This window comes from Siniperca chuatsi, linkage group LG24 (genome assembly GCF_020085105.1).
Source record: "Siniperca chuatsi isolate FFG_IHB_CAS linkage group LG24, ASM2008510v1, whole genome shotgun sequence".
Taxonomy (NCBI): domain Eukaryota; kingdom Metazoa; phylum Chordata; class Actinopteri; order Centrarchiformes; family Sinipercidae; genus Siniperca; species Siniperca chuatsi.
Genome location: NC_058065.1, coordinates 13,141,884 through 13,158,847, shown reverse-complemented (window position 1 = coordinate 13,158,847; position 16,964 = coordinate 13,141,884). Strand labels below are relative to the sequence as shown.

Below are 16,964 nucleotides of genomic sequence, written 5' to 3'. Positions count from 1 at the left end.
TCCACTCAAAAGTCACCAGAAAACCTTGATCTTTAACGTGATCATCAAACTGAAGACAAGACAAATTTTAGTTTCTAAATCACTTGACAACTTGCCTTGTTCCCAAAACAAGCGAAAAAATCAGTGCAGTAAAATCATTTCAACCTGTCTCCAGTGCAAATCAATTTATTCCAGGTATTTTCTCATATCTCATTATGAGACTAATTAACATGTTGTATCTTGTTTGTTTAATCCATACAAAAACCAAAATGTAAAAAAGTTGTGGTTTTTACAAGTTACGTACTGGAACTAGGTGCCGGTTATGCTAAGCTAACCGGCAGCAACTGTAATTTATCTTTTTTCCCATTATTACCCATTGAAAAATGATTTCTGTATTTTCTATCTCTCTGCTCCCACGGTCTGTGTGTGTGTGTGTGTGTGTGTGTGTGTCCCTTTCCCATGGGCCAAAATGCCAGCCCACCCACTTTGAATGTTGATTAGAAGGTCACTGGGGGGAATTCCCCATGCCATCTTTTAAAGGTACACTAGTCAATTTGAATACTGAATTTTGAGGAATGTGATATCCAGATACCATGGAACATGATGTACTGTAAGTCGTCAATTACTTATATCTTTTAATTCTGATAGTCGTCATTTTGCTTTGGCATGTAATGTTAAATCACTGTTAGCGCAAAGAACACTTCCTGCAGCTGCTTCAAAGTAAAGCTAAGTGAATATTACCCCTAAACAGTTTGAAAGCTTTTACTGTGAAGGAGCTACTGGAAATATTTATTTTACAAAAAAGAAAAGGATTTTAAAAAAAAAGAGAACAAACACGTTATCTAGTAAGCTGTTCCAAATCTTAGCCCCCACAAACTGAAATGATTTTAATTTACTATGCTCAAACATCTGTTTAAAAAAAAAAAAAGCAGGTGCCATTTAAGCATTGATACACATGACATGCTGCTAAACACTGAATGAACCCTGTTAGCGATGTTTAATCACTTTAATAATTTAAAATGTCATATACTTAAATGTGCTTTTTTATTATAATCAAAAATGTAACACAATCTGTAAATTGTTGATGTTTAGAAAGACCATCGAAATAGAAATAAGATCCATAATCAATTCTTGATTGTATCAAAGCCTTGCGTAACATTTTTCAGGTATTAGACATTGGAATTTTTTTTTTTTTTCAACTATAGTTACCAAATATATTTTGATCAAGTAAACCACCTAATCTGGTTTGAGCAAGTTTACAAACAAATCTTAATCATCAGCATACCAGAAAAGCTCACAATCAACTGCAGCTTTCATATAGTTTAGCGAACTACTAGATAACCACACCCAATAACCTCCAATTTATTCCATAAAATTGAATGATTTAAAACCATGGAAAATTATGTATAGCATAATGTATGTGTGTGTGTGTAGAGATAGATAAATGAGATCGATAGATCTCATTTGAAAAATATGTCTGTATTTGTTGAAACGTATAGTTGTCCTTGTTGCTGAAGAATGTGTTCAATATTTTGAGGATAATATGCTTTTTAGATTTTATTTTCACACCTGAGTCACAGCACTGACTCAGGTTTTATGCAGCATGCTAAGGTTTTCTCTCGATCTCCTCTTTGATGTCTGTGAGCTTGCCAAAGTAGCTTTTCATGGCTCCAAGGCCATAGTGCAATATTAATGCTGCCGCAGAGGCACTGAGTGCTCTGCAGCTCCCTTTCTCTTCACTCATCCAGCCCTCCCTCTCCTCTATCTGTCCTCTGTGTATTTACATTTAGCTGACACTCTTTCCAGTGAGACTCACAATAGGTGCAACAAGAAAGTAATCTTTAAACCAAAAGGACAAGCCAAGAAGAGCCAGAGCATTTAATGAGATAGAGATAATTGCCCCAGAAAAGCGATTTATATAAGATATGGGGAGCAAAGGAAAACATTTTTGGAGTATAATTGAAGTGAATGATCAAGAGGAGAGGTATTATTTATTTATTCATTTATTTATTTATTTATATAATTTAATAATAATAATTAATAATAATAATGGGGGTGTAGGGCTGGACCATGGCCATTTCTGAATGAGCTGTACAGCAGGGACCTACAGTATTGAGCTGTGGTTGCACTGTGGATACAGCTGTCTTGAGAAGTCACTGTGGTCTTGTCAACAATAATAGAGAATCTTTAGATGGCTGGATATGCCAAAATTAAAAGTTCAGCCTAATTGGCTAGTGATGATAACTGATACAAAGGGTGTAGGTTTGGTTTAAGAGGGGACACAATGAAGCGTTGGTTATGCTTCGTAACCCTGGACTATGAGTTAAGGCGTAGCCCTGTAAGAGTTGGGGTTCTGACATAATAGTTAAAAAGACACAAACAAACAAACAAATGAAAAACTATCTAGCACATAACACATTGTGATGAAATTGTCTCTTTCCTTAATAATCGTACTCACACAAAAAATTAGTAAATGCTCGTAAATATATTTGTATTATTAGTCCACTACTTACTTACTTACATCATGTTTAGTTTCCTCGATAGAGACCTGATACTTAATGATAGATAATATTGTATTTGCATCTTTACTAAAAAGAACAGTTCTTTAGTGCCTTATGTTTGACTGGTGTTCAATTGTAACATCTTCTTAGGGAAAATATTAACTGTAAATCAAAATACAGATTAAATGTTTCACCTTTTTTCATGCAAAAAAAAAAAAAAATTCAGAGGAGCTTGCAGTATTTTTTCAGCCCTGAGTAATGTCTGCAGTCTTCCTCGGAGGCTGCAAGCAGCCTCAACATGCACCATCAATCAGATTAGGGTAGCCTGTATGTAGCCTGAGAGATAAAAACCCAGGGCAGAAAAAGTGCACAAAGCACTGGCAGCTGATTGTAAAGCTCATTGAAACTGTAAAAGTTTCAAACAGTTATAGTATAGTTTTGCTCTTTATTAGTCATTATCATAATAACTGACAACAAATAAACTGTTGGGCCTCAGAATCGTGTGGATCAACCAGTGGTGCACTTTAAGGGAGGACCCAGGATTAAACCCTGAGGGACACCGGTGACGTGACTGGGTGCTGAAAACGGAGCAGATCATAAAACAGAAGCAAACCATGACCCCCACTATCTCTCTGTGCTTCTGTCTGTCTCTCAGGATGAATTCCTGTTCAGTGTGTCCATCGTCAGTGGCTTGGTGTGCATCTCCCTGTCTGTGATCAAGTTTATGCTCGGCAAAGTGCTCACAAGCCGAGCACTCATCACTGATGGTAGGTGTTCACACATGGTCAACCACAGCAGACTTCCGGGTCATTATACCTCCACATCAAGACCATAAAGTTGAATAGTTTTTGAACAATTTGTAAAGAGGTGCTTGTTTATTATACTAATTAGTAATAAGTACATTTCTTTAATTAACTGTCAATTTATCTCTGTCTGTCCACTCACATATATGTAGGAAGGGGTTTTTACTCATGAAGTACAGTCATTTCCTAGCAACATTATCACAGTGTGACTTCCAGTGTGACATATTATCATTATTTGTATTAATGTAACATTCCTGCCATGGAGTAACAGACACTGGATGTCGCGCAGCAGTTCGTCACCTAAATAGGATCAGTTGCATTTAGGTTTGACGAGATGACCTTTCAGTATAAGACATATATAATATAAAAGATATTAGAGGCATTTCAAGAATCCGTCATGCCACGAGACACTTTGTATACTCTTAGAGGCCACAGGAGTTAATATCACATGTCCACTGGACTCTTAGCAGGTGTCTGAGGGAAGCCTAAACCCAATGAGGGCTGAATTCCAACACTGCTGTTACAAAACCCTCAACAGCTCACTTCGTACAAGATGTTTTTCAAAAGAAAAAACAAGATTGTTTGTTTTCTCTTCCCAGGATTCAACTCACTGGTGGGGGGAATCATGGGGTTCTCCATCCTCATCAGTGCTGAAGTATTCAAGCATGAACCCAAGGTGTGGTACCTGGATGGGACAATAGGCGTCCTCATAGGTCTTGTCATCCTCGCCTATGGAGTCAAGTAAGTGGTTACTGGAAGCTATTAGAGGGAAAGTTTACAAAACGTTGTAGTTATTTGGATAACAGACAACTACATGTACAGATTGCTGGTAGGAAATCTGAATGTATTTAGATTAAGTGCGGAGTCCTGCAACGGTCGGTATTGGGCCATAACATTTTTAGATTATATATGAATGATATTTGTGAATATATTTTGTTTTGGAGATTATACATAATACAACTATTCAGCCTCATTTGTAATTAATGATGTCATCACTTCTATTGATTAAAAAAACAACACTGAGAAGGTGTATTTGTAGACAAGCCTTTTGTTTACATCAACACTCTTTTTCCTTTGCTTTCTAAAAATCCTCCTCTTCCTCTACCGCAGGCTGCTGCTGGACATGGTCCCACGGGTCCGACAAACCAGGAACTACGAGCGTTTTGAGTGATGGACCACAGAGGAAAAGAAAGAGGGCGAAGAGGAGGGTTTGGGAGGGATGGAAGGGGACTGACTGACAGGAGAGGGAGGGGATTACTGTCCCTACAGTCTCTCCATAGACAATCACATTCAGTGCCAGTGGAGGCGTCAGTGTCTATACAGTCCTCCCATTCAAATATTTGAACTGAGGATCCAGGCCTATAATGAGGGTGCGGGCGGATAAAATTCTTGGCACCTTTTTAAGTGTTTTACAATTTGGTGTACATATAATATCTTTATCTGTCTTTTAACAGTGAATGGGGCAGTCTGTTCTTTCATGCCTCCATATTTAAACAAGAGGGTTAAAAAGATAGAGGGAGTTAATTGTGAAAGGGAGTTAAACTAACTTTTAAAAAGTGGTTTACTCAGTTGTAGAAGAGATAGAAATGACCAACCAGGACAGAGATGAGTTTGGACTGCAGCATACAGGAGACATATGGACCCAGAGAGTCCATAACTCCTTAAAAGCAACAGCTTTTTGTACAGAAAGTTGATGTACAATACCTGAGTTAAACCTCATTGCCCTGTTAAAACACAGCAGTTTATTTTTCCCATGGTTCCTAGAGGCCTTTGCTCAGTTGTGCTGTAAAATGTTGCAGTGTGGCAGGTCAAACTGATTGATGTAGCTGATGTAGCAGTGGAGTATTAATGGTGTTTTACCTCTTTTATGACTAGAGGATATATCAATACAAGGCCCATATGCCATAGGGAACACACACACACACACAGTAACATGTGATTTGCTGTTTACAATATTTATCTAGACTGTTGTGGCTGGAGCAGGGAAGCCTAGAGTGGGCACTGTTTCAGCAACCTAATGCCAACGGCAGCTTACAGTCCTGGAGGATAAAAAGCATCACTTTTGGCATTCGGTCACATGACTCAGCCTCCAATTCACTGAAAACATAACAGAAGGAAAATGGCTGAAACTAGGTCAACTAGGTTTACTTCAGGTTGACATCTTTTTTGTTTTTGAAGCTCAAAGGACAAACCCAAGAATATAATTTGTACATTCACAACTTGCGCCATCTGGTGACCAGAAGAGGTACTTGCCACACACGTGAATATATTTGCATCTAATATAGCTGGAAGTCTAAGAAGACTGTCCCCTGAAAAGAGTCTCTTACAGACGAAGCTCTGCACTGAATCGAAAGACAATTACAGGTCGAAGAAAGCTTTTTTTAAATACATAAGATAAAAGAAAAAGTTCAATTCCTGCACACTGTCAGCACTGAGTTCATTAGAGATACACCTTTTCTGCCATGGATCTTCATCAGGCATCAAATTTACAATATGAAACATCTTTATATTAGAGCCAAAGGCTGCAACAACCAATAAAAAGTGCAGCCAAATCTCAAACACCTGAGAGAGTTAGCACATCAATAATTGATAAAAACATCCTTAAAATTAGACAAACAATATATGTCAAGATCCATAGAATCCAAATGAAATAAGAATTCCAAAAACAGAGTTTGTGATGTCCGTCCCGCCGTGTATGGTGGGCTCTTCTCGCTAATCTCAGAGACTATTTGCTGACAGTGGAGGGTCGTCAATTGATCTGGTTCACCTGGGCCTTCCGGACTAAAAAGGACAGCCCGTGTGTTTAAAGCTTCTCTCTTCCTTCAGCTGATGTCTTCTTCAAAGCCTCCACACCACATACAGTACTGTGCAAAAGTTTTAGGCAGGTGTGAAAAAATGCTGTAAAGTAAGAATGCTTTCACAAATACAACTAATAGTTTTTTCAATTTACAAAATGCGAAGTGAGCGAACAAAAGGAAAATCAAATCAATATTTGGTGTTACTGCCCTTTGCCCTTAACACAGCATCATTTCTTATCAGTACACTTGCACAAAGTCAGGGGTTTTGTAGGATTATAGCCAGGTGTATGGTCAACCAATTATACCAAACAGGTGCTAATCATCATCAATTTCACATGTAGGTTGAAACAGTCAGAAACAGAAACAGCTGTGTAGGAGGCTTAAAACTGTGTGAGGAACAGCCAGACTCTGCTACCAAGGCGAGGTTGTGGAAGACAGTTTCATGTCACAGGTCATACACCATGGCAAGACTGAGCACAGCAACAAAACACAAGGTAGTTACACTGCATCAGCAAGGTCTCTCCCAGACAAAGATTTCAAAGCAGACTGGGGTGTCAAGATGTGCTGTTCAAGGTCTTATAAAGAAGCACAAAGAAACGGGCAATGTTGAGGATTGTAGACACAGTGGTTGGCCAAGGAAACTTCGAAATCAGAAGATGTCCAGCAGTGCCATCAGCTCAGAACTGGCAGAAACCATCCGTCTACTGTCCAGAGAAGCCTGACCAGAAGTGGTCTTCATGGAAGAGCTGCAGCCAAAAAGCTATACCTCCGACTTGGAAACAAGGCCAAGCGACTCAACCATGCATGAAAACAGGAACTGGGGTGCAGAAAAATGGCAGCAGGTGCTCTGGACTGATGAGTCAAAATTTTTAATATTTGGCTGTAGCAGAAGGCAGTTTGTTCGCTGGAGAGCAATACAATAATGAATGTCTGCAGGCAACAGTAAAGCATGGTGGAGGTTCCTTGCAATTTTGGGGCTGCATTTCTGCAAATGGAGTTGGAGATCTGGTCAGGATTAACGGTGTCTTCAATGCTGAGAAATACAGGCAGATACTTATCCACCATGCAATACCATTAGGGAGGCGTATGATTGGCCCCAAATTTATTCTGCAGCAGGACAACGACCCCAAACATACAGCCAATGTCATTAAGAACTATCTTCAGCGTAAAGACGAACAAGGAGTCCTGGAAGTGATGGTGTGGCCCCCACAGAGCCCTGATCTCAACATCGAGTCTGTCTGGGATTACGTGAAGAGACAGAAGGATCTGAGGAAGCCTACATCCACAGAAGATCTGTGGTTAGTTCTCCAAGATGTTTGGAACAACCTACCTGCCTTCCTTCAAAAACTGTGTGCAAGTGTACCTAGATGACTTGATGCTGTTTTAAAGGCAAAGGGTGATTAAAATGCAAGATTAAAATGCTTTTGAGTAGTTAGCATAGAGGTTGGTCAAAATGTTTGTATCATGTGTGGTTTGAGTGCTTTCATAGATTTATTTTTGTTTTCCTGGAAGGGCAGCAGCTTTTGTCCACAGTTTGTTTGGGAATTAGGGTAAGTATGTGATTTCAGTTGCTAAGAGCCATAAATTCCCTCTAGACTGGAGAGGTTGATCTGAACAGGAGACAAACCAGTTGCTTGTCTTTACCCACGCGCTCTGTCACACTAAAATGAAAATGTCTTGGGAGCATTTCCCTGGTTTCCTGCCTTTTGGTACCAGTGCAATCAGTTCTCCCCGCAAGTATCTGTATGAAGACGAGGAGTGGGACTAGTTAGTGGAATGGGTTAGATTAGGGTGAGGGAGCTTGGCCTCTGTGGTGTCTGTCCTCGTTTCCACCACATGTATGAGTATTTGTTTCTTGAGCTTGTAACTAGTATGGCTAGTCTCGTAAAAATAATTTTGGTGCCTTCCCTCTACTCCTGATGCCTGACGAAGGACCATGACAGAAACATGTCTCTAATGAACTGACAGTGTGCCAGAAGTTTTCTCATTTTACCTGTCTACCAGCTGTGATTTTTAAAAACAATTAGTTTCACTTTTCAGTGCATACTATGAAATATTTCAATATCATACTGTGAAGGATTCCACTTTCCAGCAATTTCAGTACTGATGGTTCAGTTTGTTTGGTGGGATGGTAAACTGCCTAGTGCAGAGTTATCAGACTGATTGGTGGGAAAACAAGATGGGGAAATACTGTGTACTCCTGCATGAGTCCACCACTGTCCCGAGTGAGACCAAACTGTTCTGAAGTTTACACTGAAGCTGGACGTCTGTTGAACTGCTGTACAGTAGGATCGTCGTGTCCATTTCAAACACTAAATTACAATTTTATTTTTTTGAGCCACTGCGTTAAACATCGTTCTGTCTATTCCTCACTTGCTTACCTACTGTATTTGTACGTGATGCCTGATCGTTGTCACCACTGAACACATTACTGGCTCGACATCAGTGAAAGTGGCCGCATCGCACACATCATAGTCACGGTTTTGGACAAGTCAATATTTATCGTTTTGATACTGCATCCAGAGTCAACACGTGTCCTCTTTTATCTGGAGCTGCTGTTTGTTTTGGGATTTTAAAAGGGCAACTCCTAATCTTTCTGGTGAATGAAATGTTGACTTGTGGAGTAATAACAATTATGATTGATTTTTAATAATTTACTGATTAATTTATGACTAAAGGCAACAGCCTTTATTACAAGATGTTTTGACTTGTCTAAAATGAATTACCGGCTCGGCTCTTACTTTACTTTCTGCCAGTATGGCTGCCAGTTGGAGCTGCAGAGAAGTAGTTTTAATACATGAAACGATCAAAATGACCCACACGGAAAGCTACTTTTCATATACTCTAGATAACTATAGCAGTCTTTTTGTATGCATGTGTACGCAGGCTCATCTTCCTTTTTTAAGTGTTTTTTACCTTGAAATGTAGATGTGAATGTGTAAAAGCACAAAACAGAGTTTAGTGAAGCACAGTGGCATGCCAAACTGCTCACAGGCATTGAGAAGGAAGCTGTTATTTACTAAAGTATGTCATCAATTTGAAATAACACCTTGAAATCATTTACAAAAATGTCAATGTTTCTTTCCATCCCATCTGTGCTCATTTGTAACTCCAAAGCCTTAATCTTACTGATCACTGTTTGGTGACCGTGGAACATGAATGTAATTATCAGGTGGAGTTTCGGCTGTCGGGAGGTTGATTGTCATAGATTACAGGTGCGGGAGGGAGGACGTGTTCGGAGTATTCATGCGTTTTCCTCAAGTCTGTGTTTGCTGCAGTGACTGTAACTGAATGTACACACTGCTGCGAGACTAGTTTATACAGGACACACGTGATTCTGTGCTGTTTTGTGTTTAGTCAAATTTAAAGGACTTATTAGAATACACAAACAAGTTGGACATGTGTACACACATACACACACCTTGGTCCGTGCCGACTGTACTTTTCTGTGCCGGTGTAAATACTGAATCTGTATTGCTGTGATGTAAAACAAATATTAAACCAGAGTCAGAGCCTTTTGTCACAGAAAAAAGTTTTATTTAAAAATAAAGTTATATCCCTCTTACTCGTCAAGGACTGTGGAAACAAAAAAAGTGTTGTCATTGCGTTATTCACCTTTTGCTGCTTGGACCACAATCATCACCGCTCTGGTGTTTCAGACATTGGATGCTAGCTGACAGCTTCAAACAAGGTGAAGATTGATACATATGACTAAGTATCAAGGTTTTTTTTTGTTTTGTTGTTTTATTTGTTTTGTTGTTTTTTTTTTTTTTTTTTTTTGTTTTTTTTTACAACGGAGACATTCGATGCTGAGGTTAACCAAGACAGATATGGTGAAGAAACCATTGGTGTTCCAGTTTTCAGGAACAGACGGAGCTGATTTCTGTTGAAACCAAACAGTTGATAATCTGATGGACAGCATGCTCTGAATAAGCCTGACTAACAAAGTAAATAAGGTTTCTGCTGCAACAAAACAGGTCTGACTGACTACTCATCTTAAAGGGACAGTTCACCCCAAAATCCAAAATATTTCTGCTCTTACCTGTAGTGCTATTTATCCATCTAGATCTATCTTGTTTTGGTGTGAGTTGCCGAGTTTTGGAGATATCGGCCGTAGAGATGTCTGCCTTCTCTGGAACATAATGGGACTATATGGAACTCTGCTTGTGGTGCTCAAAGCGCCCAAAAAAAAAAAAAAGAAAATGTGATAAACTCGACAGCAACATAACCCGGTTACTTAAGATAATCCACAGATTTGTTGTGAGCAGTTTCATGTAGGAACTATTTTCTTTCTACCGACAGTTCCTACATGAAACTGCTCACAACAAGGTCCGTGTGGGGTGAACTGTCCCTTTAAGAGCTGCTCACAGAGAAGGGCCGAAACTGTTCTTTCTGTTAAGATGCGTCATTGGAGGTCAAAATGTTTCGTGCTTTTTATTGAAAAATAACTGAAGTCAAGTTTCACTATTGGTTTAGATTTCTAGCTATGAACCCAATGAATTATGACATGTACAAGGATAAGCCTGGCAATATTTTATTGTTATTGTTTTAGGAAATTACTGAGACTTTAAATAAAACTATATATTTGTCAGCCAAGATTTACGTCCAATAGGCTTTGGGCTGAGAGCCACAGACAGGGTAGGAAAGTCAGGAAGTATTGACAGACACATTGTCTGTTTCAGTCTGCACACTGGATTTGTTGACAACAAAACAGAATATCGCCAGCTTTATCCTTTAAATAAAAGGATAACACCAGTTGTTTCTTACTGCTTCACTGCTTTAGCCTACGTAGAGTCTGAAAACAGATTGCTGTAAGTAATCACTTTAAGGCAATAAACCAGAAAACCCACTTACACTATAGTACATGTACATTAATCTGATTACTCCAAAACACCAGTTTCTAGTAATGTAAAACAACTGGTTATTGCCCATTTGTTAACTGGAAAAAAAGGACACCAAATTTTGTGTGTACATGGATGTTTCTGAAATCAAATTACTGCTGGAAGTGGGTAATCCAATTACTATAAAACATGTAAATCTACTAAAAGGCTTCTGGTGTTTTCAAGAATGCATTGCAAACAATTGCTGAACTGACCATTAGCACTGGTGTTATCCTTTTATAGTTCTGAAGCCGAAATCTTAAAATCACTGATGGTTAACAGTGAATGGCCAAACAGTATACTTTTCCAAACCTGAGAAACTCATCCGGATGTAACAAATCACAAGGTTTGGACTGATTAAATTAACTGATTAAAACTGTATTAAATTAAAATTGACCTCTGACACACCACAGCAGACTGTCAGGCCCAAACAGCTCGCTGATAATCAAACACAAGAAAAGGCACATCATGATCTTAGAAACACTAACTTGGCGGCAGATCACTGACCTGTTTAAAAAAAAAGTTCAAACAAAAAAGAAAACATAAAAACAGTCTGAGCTGACACAGGGAGAGAGTACAGGCGGCGTACTGTAGCTGAACGGTGCCATTCAGTCTGAATTTACACGTGCAAACAGTAAGACTGAGATTGGAAATCAAAGCACAAAGTGTATGAGGCTCCTGCTGGCTTTCACAATGAAACGAGGCAAGTTTGTCCACTACTGTCCATCTTCAAGAGACAGGGATGAGAGGAAGAACAGGAGACGATAAAACGGATTTATTTAAAACCCGTGGCTAACATTATTCAAGACTAAAGATTTCAGTTTAAAACCAATCCCCATGCAAGTTTTTAGCATTTTAAGTAATAAAATATCAAATCACGTTTTAATTAAAACACTTTCTATGAAAAGCCAAGGCCAATCATTAAATAACCAGCGGGACTCTATAAGGTACAGCTCGGGTGTGGACTTACATTTGGGCTTAATTCTGACCGAGCGCTGGTACATTTTGTGCACAGAAAAAGAAAGTCCCACTTCCTGCTCAGAATTGCAGGACAAATAGAACTCCATATTAGGGACAGGAAGTTTTCTCTTCACATCACTGCTGAAAGCTGAACGGAAGCAGACAAAGCCTCCCCCTCTCGGTCATACACTTGAAGATAAGCACGCTTATTTATTATCATTTTTTTTTTATTACTCTCCATAAATAAAAATCTATAAAAGGAAAAAAAAATATAAGAAAAATAAAGACACCCCTCCTATAAATAAAAAAACAAAGATTTCCAGCAAAACACAGAGATAAAGCTCTGTATACAAAATAAATACAAAAGAAAAACTTTAAAACCCATATGAACAATATACAGTGTTACTAATATCTTGTTAAATCTCTGTGAATAGATTAACATAGTGCATTTTTTCCCATTCACCACAAGAACTACGAATTTTATTTTCATCTTAATTTTTTTTCTTTGCAAATCTGCAGGTAAATTAAAGGATTATCCAAAGAAAACTAGGAGATGCGAGGTTGTGCGTTGCACGAACGCTTCGTTGGCATGTTTTTGTTGCTCACAGTTTGCTTGAAAGGATTTACAGCAGTTGTCTGGTAGACGGGAGATGAGTGTGGATCTGTGTATTTTTTAACACTTTGTGCACATAAAGACACAGACAAACATCTTGGTAAGGTTTTCATGTTTCTCTGCAGGCGTTGGAAAACATGTTCTTGTTAATGCTTCCTAGCCTGGGCTGCGATGCTTCTAGGTGTTACCACTGCTACTGACGACGGCCTATCATCTACGACACAACGTCACGACATCCTACGACACGGCGACTCCGTACACGACAGCTTTAGCTACAGAGAATGACCCTCACCCCCTCCCCGATCCTCACCGCTCAGTGTATGCGTAGTACCGGATGGTGTGCTGAGACAGTCAAACAAAAACATTTTTAGGATTCTCTACTGGCCTTTTGTAGAAACACACGCGCTCGATCCTCTTCATAACTTTAAATAAATCATTTAGAATAAGTGTGCAACTTAAACGTATGAAAATCAAGGGACATACCGTGCCAGTGACTGATCCACAACTGGTCTTTTAAGGGGGAATGAAAACCACTTTTAAGTCTGGTGTATCAGGAAACTTCCAGAACGAGTTGGTTACAGTAAGAAACTGGGTTCTTCTTAAGTCGCCATCTGTTAGGCTGGGGACAGCCCCTCTGTGTGTGTGTGTGTGTGTGTGTGTGTGTGTGTGTGTGTGTGTGTGTGTGTGTGTGTGTGTGTGTGTGCGCGTGTGGTCGGGATGTGGGCCTTCAGGCATGCCAGTCCAGTGCAAACCTACCTAAAGAATAAACAGTTTCAGATTTGACCAGGGGAGGTGGATGGAGGGGTAGGAGTGGAGGGGGCAGGGGCGGGGCGGCTGTCAAGAAAGGGCGTACGAGTCTCCTTGGTCCCTTGCTGCCCTGGTGAACCCGAAGACAAACAGGCAGGCAGTCACTGATATGTGAATTCTACCAAGGTGGCAGCAGAGAGCTCGTCTGTTGCAATTTTAAAGTCTAAGACGTCTCCCTTTGTTGATTCAAGTAATTTTACACCGCTTCCAGGACTCGTAGCGCCCTCGCTGGTGAACCAGAGGGTTGACGGGTGCTCAGGTTGGCTGCAGGAGTGCTTCGCTTGCAGCAGCTGGGGAAAACAATAAATATGATGAACATACGCAGTCCCACGAATGTTTTTCCTGTCCAGACAGCTTTTCGCAAAAAAAAGTCAGGCGCGTGTGTTTGACAGCTGCATATTTATCAAACACACTCACGCACTCACGCACTCGTTAAGATGCTTCGACTTTATTTAATCCCATCCAGCCTCGCCCCAATTCCCCAAAAACCCCGCCCAATCCTCTGTTAGCCCCCCCCTCATCATCATCAGCCTGTGTGTTGGTGCTATAGGCAGTCTTTGCACAGCGCCACCTGGCCCTTCATGTAGTCGCGGCAGGGGCAGATGCGTTGCAGCGACTGGTGGGCGCCAGCGCAGCTGAACAGCAGCAGGTCAGACTGGAAGATGCAGTGGTGGCGAGTCTCGCTGTAGGCCGGGACCACCGTGTCAGCGCTCGACTCCACCGTCTGACAGTCCACACCAAACCTGAGACGGGCAGAGAGATTTCCTTCACTTTTTATGCTTAATGTCTATGAATGTTTGAACTTGACAGACAGGAACAGACAAGCTGAGAAAGACAGAGAAGGAGAAGCTGAACACACACACACACACACACACACACTCAACTAAAGTAATGTTCTTCAGCATCAGTCATGAGCCTTGACCCATTTCTTCCAGTAAACAAACTCCGCCCCCCAGTGGTCATAACTTGATACTGCAGTTTAAAGCACATCTAAATTCACCACTCTGGATGACAAACTGTACATATGAATTCAAACCTGCGGTGTGCTGCCACCTAATGTACACTTTTAAAATGACAACTGGAACCGGGAGAGCGTGTATATCTGTTCGTGTCTATACATGTAATGTGTGTGTGTGTGTGTGTGTGTGTGTGTGTGTGTGTGTGTGCGCGTGTGTCACCTGGCCAGGTCCTTGTCCTTGTTGAGGTGTTGGAAGAAGGAGGGCTCACAGATGAGCTGCTCCTCCTGACACACCTGCTTACAGGTGCGGCCAGGCTCGGCCAGTTTGACCTGCAGAGCGCTGAGAGGCGGCCACATCACCTGACCGTGGCAGAAGTCCTGACAACACAACGCGATGTCACACAACGTTAATACACTACTGCAACATGGTCGAGCTCTGCAACCACTGCCAGTTAGTTACAGGGAATTTGTGCCTGTGAGTAAAACCATTCCCTCTGGTAAGACACAGATAATTACAAATCACTAATGCAATACCTATTTTAACAATTAAGGGCATTAAAATTACAAATCTTTAGTGTACTAACAAGATAATAAATCATGTTACTGACAAAAAAAGCATTTTTTTTGTTTTTTCGGATTGCCCACATACTGTAGATGGCATTGTATGGAGATGCTCTTCTTATTATTTACATTTTGTATTACTAACAAAGTTAAAGAAATACGTTTAAAAACACCTCACAAAAGCGATTAGTAGCCATTCAAGGAGGCCATTAATACGCTTATGTTATGCACTTATTTATTTTAACTGAATTTTCACTTACGTTTTGGAAATATTTAGAGGAATATTGAAATGATTTAGGTTACTGCATATAGCTAAATAACACAATAAAGTCATTGTTGCTTACTTTGATTGAAATCCTCCCAATCCCATACAGATTATTATATATTTTATTCTATATATTATAAAATAATTATACTATTAGGCGAATTCCACATACACAACAAGCTTTTTTGTTTCAATAATTTCATTATTTTCTATCTAGCGTTCTTTATATTCATCTTTTTTCAATATTATAGTTTCTGTCATGGTATTAGTTGTATTTAATGTATATATTTTGAAAATTCTTCTGATCTATACATTTCCCTATCTTTTGTTCAAGCTGTGATTGTGTCTGATTGTTGCACATTGGTTTTGTTAAAAAACATAGTAAAGCTTCAATCACCCTTGTGCTACAAAATCATAATGTTCATTTATAATGAACACTTCCATTACACCTTCATTGTGTTGACAGTTATTAATCGATGCCATTGACTCAATAGCAGCTGAAATCTTTGGCTTTCAATTCTTTATGGCCCCTGTAGAACCCACCCATTTTCATTCGGCTATAATCACGTCTCAGTAGACCGAGATTCTGATACGCTTATATCCTAAGCGTGAGCGCACACATGTGAAAAGTTCTCACTAAGTTCATGAAGAGCTAATACATTTACATGCAGTACCTGGTTCTCAATGAAGGCGTTGACTCTCTGCAGCATCCCTTCACAGGTGAACTCATAGGGCAGGTAGGGCTCAATCTGATCACACAACAACAAAACACAAACAAAGGAGTGTTGGGGAGGATACTCTGCGTGACCTTGATTCACTGTGTGTGTGTGTCTGTTCATAAAGGCACACAGAGTCTGTGCAGGTCGACAGGACTCAAAAGACAGTGGTACAAAGAGCAGACAGTGGGCTAATATTTCACCAGGCTGAGCTCTCTGACTCGCAGAGGAAAAAGTTCAAACGGGGAGGACCAACAACCGAAGCCTTTGTTTGTAGCACTAAGTCACTCGCTGCTTTCTCCTCGTCTTTGTGTGTTGGGAGGAAGATGAGGTAGAGGAGAGGGAGGGAGCGCGAGCCAAGCCGGAGCCTGGTAGGTTGCAGCTCGCCACGGATCACAAAGCATACGGGGCTCCGCAGGCTTGTCCAGTGAACAAAGCCATTGTTCCGCCTCGCTCGGCGGAGCACAACACAACACGAGGTCCCGAGCCCGGCCTTTAAATATGCATGAGCCTGGACGTGAAGACGGAATAGGATCTCTCCTTCTTTCACTCATCCTCCGTCTCTGGACAAGTTTTTTTCAAGCAAAGGGGCCTCACATTTCCTAGTCCCAGCTTCTCAACTGTGAGGATTTGCAGCTTTTCTTTGTCTTATGTGACAGTAAACTGAATATCTTTGGGTTTGAGGAAATTGTGACAGGAATTTTTCCATGCTTTCTGACATTTTACAGACCAAACGAAGTAATCAGCAGATTAATCGGTCATTGCAGCTCCAATACAGTATGTGTATATACAGTATATGAATGTGTATACATGTGAGTATATATGTAAATATATCTGGCTGGACACACTGATTTCATGTACCTCCAACATGATTTATTTGTGTGATTAATCTACTACAGTTTTCATTTACATCGCTTTTTTATTGTACATTATCTTATTATGTATAATTTTTTCCTAACGCAGTATTTCTTTTCTTCTTCTCGTTAACCAACCATTTACATCATGTCTTAGAGTGCTGTAAATCTGCATTAGAGCTGAGACAGTCAATTGATAGAAAATAAATCAGCAACAATTTTGATAATCAACTGCTTTTCTTTGTTTTTTATGACAGTACATTGAATAA

The 16,964-nt window shown here is 40.1% G+C and overlaps 2 protein-coding genes across 6 annotated transcripts in view; one reads left to right on the top strand and one right to left on the bottom strand.

Moving 5' to 3' along the window:
- The window catches only part of LOC122872218 (transmembrane protein 163-like), a 28,220-nt gene extending 18,490 nt beyond the window's left edge, over positions 1-9,730 (top strand). For all 4 annotated transcript variants that reach the window (XM_044188148.1, XM_044188149.1, XM_044188150.1 and 1 more), the window contains exons 7-9: positions 3,136-3,247; positions 3,883-4,024; positions 4,394-9,730. In XM_044188148.1, coding sequence (XP_044044083.1) covers positions 3,136-3,247; positions 3,883-4,024; positions 4,394-4,454 — 315 coding nt within the window. In that variant the 3' untranslated portion in view covers positions 4,455-9,730. The remainder of the gene's footprint in view (positions 1-3,135; positions 3,248-3,882; positions 4,025-4,393) is intronic.
- mgat5 (alpha-1,6-mannosylglycoprotein 6-beta-N-acetylglucosaminyltransferase) overlaps positions 9,597-16,964 on the bottom strand; it is a 91,546-nt gene continuing 84,178 nt past the window's right edge. For both annotated transcript variants that reach the window (XM_044188138.1, XM_044188139.1), the window contains 3 exons: positions 15,800-15,874; positions 14,520-14,677; positions 9,597-14,084 (listed from right to left, as the gene is read on the bottom strand). In XM_044188138.1, coding sequence (XP_044044073.1) covers positions 13,886-14,084; positions 14,520-14,677; positions 15,800-15,874 — 432 coding nt within the window. In that variant the 3' untranslated portion in view covers positions 9,597-13,885. The remainder of the gene's footprint in view (positions 14,085-14,519; positions 14,678-15,799; positions 15,875-16,964) is intronic.